The sequence below is a fragment of the Mus caroli genome, chromosome 15 (assembly GCF_900094665.2).
Source record: "Mus caroli chromosome 15, CAROLI_EIJ_v1.1, whole genome shotgun sequence".
Lineage (NCBI taxonomy): Eukaryota > Metazoa > Chordata > Mammalia > Rodentia > Muridae > Mus > Mus caroli.
In genome coordinates this window covers 71,751,517-71,760,830 of record NC_034584.1, presented here as the reverse complement: position 1 = coordinate 71,760,830, position 9,314 = coordinate 71,751,517, and the positions used below count along the sequence as shown (strand labels likewise).

General features: G+C 46.8%; 1 protein-coding gene across 2 annotated transcripts in view; it reads left to right on the top strand.

Moving 5' to 3' along the window:
• LOC110311037 (apolipoprotein L2-like) overlaps positions 1 to 3,849 on the top strand; it is a 9,433-nt gene extending 5,584 nt beyond the window's left edge. The window contains exon 4 of one of the 2 annotated variants that reach the window (XM_021184271.2): positions 2,242 to 3,849. In XM_021184271.2, coding sequence (XP_021039930.1) covers positions 2,242 to 3,118 — 877 coding nt within the window. In that variant the 3' untranslated portion in view covers positions 3,119 to 3,849. The remainder of the gene's footprint in view (positions 1 to 2,241) is intronic. The other variant, XM_029470065.1, reaches the window with a different exon arrangement.
• The last annotated feature ends 5,465 nt before the right edge of the window (positions 3,850 to 9,314 follow it).

The window sequence follows — 9,314 nt, the reverse complement described above, 5'->3', positions numbered from 1 at the left end:
TCACTCACTCACTCACTCATTCACTCACTCATTCACTCACTCACTCATTCACTCACTCACTCACTTACTCATTCACTCACTCATTCACTCACTCACTCACTCACTCATTCACTCACTCACTCATTCACTCACTCACTCATTCACTCACTCACTTGCTCACTCACTCATTCACTCATTCACTCACTCACTCATTCACTCATTCACTCATTCACTCACTCACTCATTCATTCACTCACTCATTCACTCACCCATTCACTCACTCATTCACTCACTTGTTCACTCACTCACTCATTCACTCACTCACTCATTCACTCACTCGTTCACTCACTCATTCACTCACTCGTTCACTCACTCATTCACTCACTCGTTCACTCACTCATTCACTCACTCGTTCACTCACTCATTCACTCACTAGTTCACTCACTCACTCACTCACTCATTCACTCACTCATTCACTCATTCACTCACTCACTCATTTACTCACTCACTCATTCACTCACTCACTCACTCATTTACTCACTCATTCACTCACTCATTCACTCACTCAATCATTCACTCACTCACTCATTCACTCATTCACTCACTCACTCATTCACTTACTCACTCACTCACTCACTCACTCACTCACTCACTCACTCACTCACGGTGGCTCAGTTCAAATGAACTTCCAGCCAAAGTCCCCTGCCAGATGCAGATAGTCCTGGTAGGCAGGTCATGACCGGGCCTACTGATTGTATCTCAGCAGTGGAGGGCAAAAGGAAGGCACTTCATGACACACTTGCAAACGTTCCATGAATTAAGGGTGACTTATACACCAGTCCTGCTCCCTGTGTTCATTAGCAGAGTTGTTCCCCCACCCCACCCCACCCCTAATTCATCCCCGCCCCTGATAAATGTAGCAATGGTCATAGTGTTACCCTTGAGTCAGAAGCCATCTCTACTTTATCCAATGCTTGGCGCTCAGGGCATTTTATTTTATTTTATTTTATTTTTTTCTAACAAGGTCTGACATTAGCCTTGAACTCAGACATAACCAAAGACCATCTTGAACTTCTGATCCTCCTGCCTCTACCTACCAAGGGCTAGAATTATCGATGTGCATCAGTAGGCCTGGTTCTATGCAGTGCTAGACCCCAGGGCCTCATGCATGCTAGGCAAGCACTTTACTTACTGTGCTGATCTCCACCCCCAAAGAATATCTTTTAAATGGTTTTTAAAAAAGAATTATTTATTTCTATTTTATATGTCTTTGACTGTGCGTATATGTGCGGACCTAGTGCCCACAGAGACCAGAAGAGGGCATTGGAGTCCCTAGAACTGTAGTTACAGACAATTGTGAGCTGCCATGTGAGTGCTGGGAATCAAACCTGGGTCCTCTGGAAGAGCAGACAGTGCTCTTAGCTGCTGAGCCATCTCTCTAACTGCCAGAGCAATAGCATCTTAAGCAAACAAAACAAACAAGATTTATTATATTATGTATTTATTGAGACAGAGTCTTTTCACATAGCTCTGGCTATCCTGGAATTCAATCTGTAGATCAAGCTGACTTTGAACTCGCAGATATCTGCCTGCCTCTGCCTCCTAAATGCTGGGATTAAAGGAGTGCCCCATCATGCTTGGCAATTTATTAACTTTTTAATTATCTATCTGTCTGTCTGTCTGTGAATATGCACATGCATAGACCTCTGTCTGTCTGTCTGTGAATAGGCACATGCAAAGACCTCTGTCTGTGACAGACAAGACTGTGTGTGAATAGGCACATGTACAGACCTACAGAGGCCACAAGAGGGTGCCAGATTCCCTGAAGTTGGAGTGATAGGTGCTCCTGAGCCTCTCACCATGAGTGCTGAGGTCCAACCAAATTCCAGTTCTGTAGACTGTGCACCAAACACTCTTAAATGTGGAGCCAACTCTCCAGCTCCATGAAGAGCAACTTAACACAACTTTTACTCAGTATCCTCTATTGACTAAGGACCATTTACAATTACTAAGCGTTCACCATCAGAAGAAAGGTCCTGTGTGTCTGTGAAATCCCTCCCGAGTCACAGTGAGCATGCTGTCCCCTGGGCAGACTACATGTTATGGAACCTATAACAAACTGTTTATGTTCATTTTTATTTTTATTTTTTTTTTGGTGCCGAGGATGGAATCTAGAGCCCCATGTGTATTAGGCAAACTCTCTACCACTGACCTAAATCCCTAGCTAAACTATTTCTCTTAATCACTTGATGCCCGTTACAGAGCTGATGCAGACACGTTACGTGACGCCCTCCATGCGCTCACAGCAAACCTGGCCGTGGAAGACCAGGAAAGGCTCCAACGTGACCTGCAGGACATGGAGAGGTTTATGGATGCGTTTCCCCAGGTGAAACTGGAGCTGGAGGGACACATTGGGAAGCTCCGCACCCTGGCAGACAAGGTTGACAAGGTGCACAGGGACTGCACCATCTCCAAGGTGGTGGCCGGCTCCACCAGCACTGTGTCTGGCATCCTGACCCTCCTTGGCCTCACTCTGGTACCCGTGACAGCTGGGATCAGTCTGGTACTCTTGGCAACAGGGATGGGCCTGGGAGCAGCAGCGGCTGTGACTAGTGTCTCCTCTGGGATCGTGGACTACACAAGTAAGTCATTAGCCAAAACGGAAGCCAGCCACCTGGTGTCAACCGGTATGGCCAAAGTGAAGATGGTTGCAGACACTGTGGTTCATTCAGGACCCCAGGTCTTGTCCTTATCTGAGAATTGCTGCCGTGTCCTACGGTGCATTGAGCAGAGCATCTATGCCATCAAGCTCACCAAAGCCAACCCTGCCTTAGCAGCTAGTGCCAAGCGTCTCATGGCCATGGGGAGCACCCCTGCCCAAAGTGGTAAGCATGTGAAGAAAGCCTTTAAAGGCACTGCCCTGGCAATGAGCAGAAGAGCCCGGATCATGGGTATAGCCACTGCAGGTGTGTCCCTCGTTGGGGATGTGATCAGCCTTGTGAAACAGTCCAAGAATTTGCACAAGGGCACAAAAGCAAAGTCTGCCGAGGAGTTGAGGCAGCAGGCTCAGGAGCTGGAGGAGAAACTGGAGGCGCTCATCCAGATGTATGACGGTTTGCAGGCAGGCTCAAGGCGGTAACATGCTTCCTCCCCCAAAGCAGTACAGAAGATGGGGAGGTGTTCTGGGTCTAGAGACTGAAGCATTTTTGTGAGAGGGAATCAGACCCATGCAGTTCAGGACTTAGACATTTGTTCTTTTCAAAACACTTTGTTGTGGTTTTGTTTATATGTATATGTGTGTATCTGAGAATGTGGGTGTAGGTACCCTCCGAGGCCAGAAGAGGGCATCAGGTTTCCCAGAGTTGGAGTTACAGGAGGTTGTGAATTGCTTGATGTAGATACTGGGAATTGAACTCATATCCTCAGCAGGACAGCCAGTACTCTTAATTGCTTAGCCACCAGAGTTCGGCATTTTCTCTAGCTGAGCATTGTAAGATCAGTGCCGGTAGCTAAGGGAGTGAAGGAAAAAGAATGGGAGCCTGAAACAAGGGACCAGAGGGGACTAGAGAGTGCGGGGGTGGGAGGGAACAGTCAGTTTTGGAGTAAAGAGCTTTGGAGGCTTGAATAAAGAGAGCTGTGTCAGAGCAAGCAAGGAGAACGCAGGGAATCTGACACGCTGGAAATGGGAGAAAGCCAGAGGAAGAATTCTGGATGTGGAAGAGCCAGTGTGACTTCCTAGGATGACCATGGTGGTGGTGACGGGTGGAGGTGACAGCAGAGTGGGCACGACAGTTGTCAAGGGGCCAGGGTGCCTTTGAGGACCAGTGAAATTCCATTGACACTCTCTAGGGTGTGCTGGGGTGGAGATTGATTTAGGGATGGGGAGTGACCCAGATTGGACTGACAGGTCAAGAGACTTTGTGGTGTATTGAGGGCGGCCAGCCTGTGGTCAAGAGACATACCTTCTCAGAGACACAGCTTCTTCATGAGTTGGGGGAGATCTAGGGGGGCATCCCAGAGTGAAGGTCCCAAAGTCATAGGTAAGGAAAACAAAACGTTAGAGCATGTTTCAGGATGTGAGATAGGAGAGCATCCGCCCTTCTCCTAACCACCTAACTGCTAGATCCACAGCCCCTTCCCATGAGGCAGTGTGCTCAGTCCAAGGGCAGATCACAGCCTTGTAGGAGTCACAGAGGTTCTTCTGCTCACAGATAAGCACCAGGGGACCCAGGAAGGTTAGCAACAGGGTTGATCCTTTAAAGGAAGGGACGTATAGCCTGTTATCTGCCCAGAAGACTGGGAGCAGACACGGTTAATAGTTTGGTGACCTTTGTGCTATTTTGTGTCCAAGACCACACCGGATCTTCCCTCTAGATCCTTACTGTGAACTTGTCTATCTATAGAACCCATGGTTATGAAAGATGTCACATATACAGAAAGAGTTTGATGTAGTCATGTCTTAAGCTTTATTGTGCACATAGGATTGAGTTAATTATCACCACGAAAGTGTTCACCAGCTTGCAGCGTGCTTCAATATGTCTAAAATAAACTACTTGGGGCTAGACTCCTACAGTTTGAACCAACACTGGCTACTTAGTTGTATTGAATCAAATTACCTTTCTTGCCTCTTATAGATTGTTACTCTTCCTGTCATGGTGGCTGCAGGGATCCCTGCACAGCTTGTCCCACAAGGCAGCACTCTGTCCTCAAGCCGGCTTGTTCCAGCTTACCCATGCTGAATCCTCTCCTGGCCATTTCAGTAGAGTCCCATGCGGTCCCTTCCAGGGTTGAGAGTCATTAAATGGCAAGGAGCCAGCCTTGGTGGGGCATGGATCATATGTGGATAAGCACGGCCTCTCTCCCTGCCCCCTGGTTCTGAAGCATCTTGGAAACACCAGGCTGCTGGGGAGGGCAGAGTCCTGGTGGCCACAAAGCCATGTTCTTCCATTGAGTATAGCGTTTCTTAGGGTTGGGCATGGAAGCACAATATCTGTAACCCCAGCACTTGGTAGGCAGAGGCAGGCAGATCTCTGAGTTGTGATGATGGGGTCATGACAGAGCTGCTCCACCCCTCCTCTCTCCCCAGTCTGTGGCTTCCCTGTGGCTTGATGTTACTAAGGAAGATTGGCCAGATGTTTCTATAAGGAAGATTGGCCAGATGTTTCTATGTAAAGACAGATGAGATGCTCCCTCAGCATCCCTCTCCTGGTGTCCATGGATCCTAAGCCACGTGTAGTGGGTAAACATCTGCTCCAACTTGGGATCCCAGATCTGGAGCAAGTGACGAAATACTCTCGGGTGTCAGAATACATTCTCGGTGACTGCACCTGATTTCCTCCAAGGTAGGGAATGGTAACAGGTGTCCGAGTTCTGCCTCAGACACTGTGTGTGTGTGTGTGTGCGCATGTGTGTGTGAGTATGTGTGTGTGAGTGTGAATGTGTGTGTTTTAATCTTCTTATTTCCCAAGCCGTTTCTCCAGCTTTCTGCTGATTTAGGGTAATTTAGATGTCATCTGTTGCATGTAGTTTTTGCTACCCCACCTTAAGCTCCGGGACCCGGCAGCTCTACCAGCCCCCCATGCAGGTTCCCTCAGATCCGCAGATGAAAAACACAGACACTCACACGTTGCTCAGTTGTTCAGCCTGCTTTATTGGCTCAATTTCTGGGCACTTCTAAACCTCCCCTGCTACTTCAGGCATAATCAGATACAGTGGCCATTGGCCACTCTAACTGAAAACTCACATGGTTGGTTGGCTTTATCTCTTGTAGCTACTCCCTCCTTCTCCTCCCCAGTTCTCTCGATCCTCTCTCCCCTGTGTCTGCTAGCTTGCCTGTGTGGACATGGAAGTCCCGCCTATTCTGCCCTGCTCATTGGTCACCAGCATCTTTATTGATGGATCAAGAACCAATTGGGGAATAGGACCTTAGCATCAGCACCATCCTCCTACAGCCATCCCAACACATTTCTTGTTTTCCTCACGCAATATTGATTTTGTCATTTGGCTTCATACCAAGAGAGCTGATTGACACACACCAAGAGTCCAAGGCTGCACTATTTGCGCTAATTAACAGGATCAACTTTGGAATGGCAACTGGAGTATTGCTTCAGGCTGAGAGTGTTAATGAGTTCTTGCCTTTGTTTCCCAAGACACATCACTGTCAGGCACTGGCCAGACCAGAGAGGCAAACCCTTGTGTCATGGATGTCCCAATTCCTTCCTTTTGAGCCACACTGGTGACACTGAGTCTGTCAATCAAGTTACCTGATGATCCGGAGGTAGAACTCTCCAGCACCATGCATGCCCTACTATGCTCCCCATCGTGATGATCATGGACTAAGCTTTGCAACTGTGGGCAATCCCCAATTAAATGCCTTCTTTTATAAGATTTGCCATGGTCAAGGTGTCTCTTCATAGCAATAGAACACTAACAGCCCCCTATCCCAATTGTGGGTCTAGATCTTATGCAGCTTCCAAGGGCACCAGTGCCATCTGTACACACCAGAAGCTGAAGTGTGACAGCTGGGAGAGGGGAGGGTGTGAAAGAGTTAGTACAAGGTAAACTGAGGACATGTGCCTTTTGTGGCTTGTGCTCTTCTGAAAGTAGTCAATAGAGGTGCCTACACATGTGCATCTTCATGGTGTTAGCTATTTGTGTACATTTGGTCAGTGGCCAACAGTCCTAGCCACATGGGTGTCCTTCAGCTCATCCACCATTACCTGAAGGATGCTCCAGGTCCACAAGAACAGTGGAGGCATGTTAGCAGGTCGTATATGTAGTCTATGACAGGATTATTTTCCAATCCTTCATCCCTTCCTTCCAGGGTGCCAGGTTTGCCTTATGATTCGAGTCCCAGAGATGAGTGATGAGAAGGGACCACCCAGCAGGGTGCTTTTGGGGGGTTTTGCAAAGGAAAGCAGGAATTATCAACTCCACAGGTAACAAAGGAACCAGCCCATGGGGAAAATACAAAGACCACACAGTAGAGTTTAGTTTAACTGACAGCCTGCAAGATGTCAGCCAAAGTCAACAGTACCTCCAAGGTTGGCTACTGGCAACTCTGGCCAGGGTTGGCAGGCAGCAGAGAAGCCAAAGACAGAACTAAGAAAGCAAACGTCAATGATAGACAGACTTCAGTTTATGGCTGTCTTCCAACCTGGGCAGGAGTGTGGGGTCAGTGTGTGGTCATCTATCTCTTCAGCTAGGCCAAGGGGACATGCCAAGACCCCAAGTGTCTTGGCCCTTGATACGCCAGGAAATGAACCAATCTCAGTAAAAATGATCTCAGTTCCTGCCATCCAGTTCTGTCTAATTCTTGCTGTTGGTCCTATGAAAAGCCAAGTTAGCTCTGTGCTTTTTTTCTTCCTCTTGGGACCTTTCTTACACTCAGGAATTTCTCTCATGTTAACTTTTCCTTAACAAAATCTTCTCTTGCTTGCTCCCGTGTGTGCCCATATCATTAATCATCATTGACACCAGGCAATGAACTTGAGAGTCACAGTTGACTTTTGGTGATCTGGGTCCTTGAGCCAGGCCCCTCTGGCCTGAGGAAGGCCCCATTGTTCTCTGCAACATCAGTAAGTACACCAAGCCATCTCACCGGCCCTCTCCCTCATTTTTTTTTTTTTTTTGAGTCAAGGTCTCTCATTCAGTCTGTAGTCCATTAATTGTGACCCTCCCTGCCCCCAGGGATCGATAGTCTATGTTGGTCCACATGGGCAAAGGGAGCAGGGGCAACAGATGAGGGGTTCAGAAGCCCTGTGAGTACTTACAGTAATGCTAACACATGGGGACCAGCTTCAAGGAGGCAGATCAACTTTATGTGGGGTGATGCAAAGTGCCGGGGGGGGACAGCCCCAGGGTGAGGGGTTTCTTCTTTCTTGTTGGTTCTTCTTGAGGCAGAAGAGGGGGAAGAGCATAGGCGGAGGGTCAGACTTTATCTTACAGAGATTCTGGGGTAAGAGAAAAATTTAAGGTTGCTGTATAATAAAAACTTTACTTATCTAAGTCTGAGTTACTATGCTATTGTAGCTGACCTGCCTTCTGTGTTCCTCTGAGGCCAGAAACTGCTGTCTCTGGCACTCAGCACCTCATCCTAACACAGCAGGAGATTAAGTAAAGGATTCCTTGCTAGAGCCTTTTCCCTATTGTCCAGATGCCTCTTGCTTGTCAGGCTAGGGGGAAGTTTGGAGCAATAAACTTCTACTGAACCTGGAGAAGAGAATAACACTCGCAGAAGGAAAAACTTTAACATAAGCAAATATGCATAATCTCACATAAATTCATATTCAGCTTCATTCATGCTCATTTATTCATTTTCATTCAAACCCAGCCGAGCCAAGCTTGCATGCATTCTCACAATTACACACACACACACACACACACACACACACACACATACACACACACATTCTCACAATTACATATTCACACACACATCCATACTTACATATGCATATGGAGTAAACGACTAAGCACTGGTGCAGAAAGAACTCACTCATTCTGGATGAAAAAATGCACTCCAATCTTTATTACATAGAGAAAGAAAAGGCTTCCACCCTTTTTAATGTTAAATGAATTGAACCCATGTTTGTAAGAAAAAAAAAAAAAGCTTTGTTCCTTTTAATAAGACTAAACCTGCCTCGTCCTTACCATGGGGCCTGTTCTGTCCCATGATAAGGAAAAGCCTGCCTGCTCCTTCTGCTCTCTGCGACATCTTCTTTCTTCCTCTTTCCCTCTGCATTCTGCACATTGCTCTCTTAGTATTTTATGTTACCTATCATTTCTAAGTTACTCCACTCTGCATTCTCCTTCTAATCTAAAAAGTGTTCTGTCTCAAACCTTCTCCTCAGCTTAGTTTCTTCTCACCTCCGTTCCTCTCACCCCTGTCCCCAGTTCTCACTCTTCTCTTTGTCCTCCGCCCTTAAACATCATTCAGAACACACGGTCACGTGTTACAAAGTGCATCACAAGTTCACACAAAAAAATCAAATCATAAATTGAAATAGAAGTTTACAACGGCGAATGTTTACATGCATATCCATTAGGAGTGATTATCTAGCTAAACATCCATCATCTGTCTGGGCTCCACAGGTTCACTGAAGGTTTAAAAACATAACTAAGTTATTAGTGAAGTTTTGTATAGATAAGCCCAGTCGATATTTTATCTTCTGTCCTAGCACTTACGATAAAGCATTAGTTCCCTTTTTATGACCTTTGGTTAATTGTTTTACGACCTTTTGGACCGTGCTCTGAGTAGGAGAAAGTCTGGTTACCATCTAAGAACAATTAACCAGTGATACTTGGGAGACTGGCAGAGTTCTCATTGCAGCTTT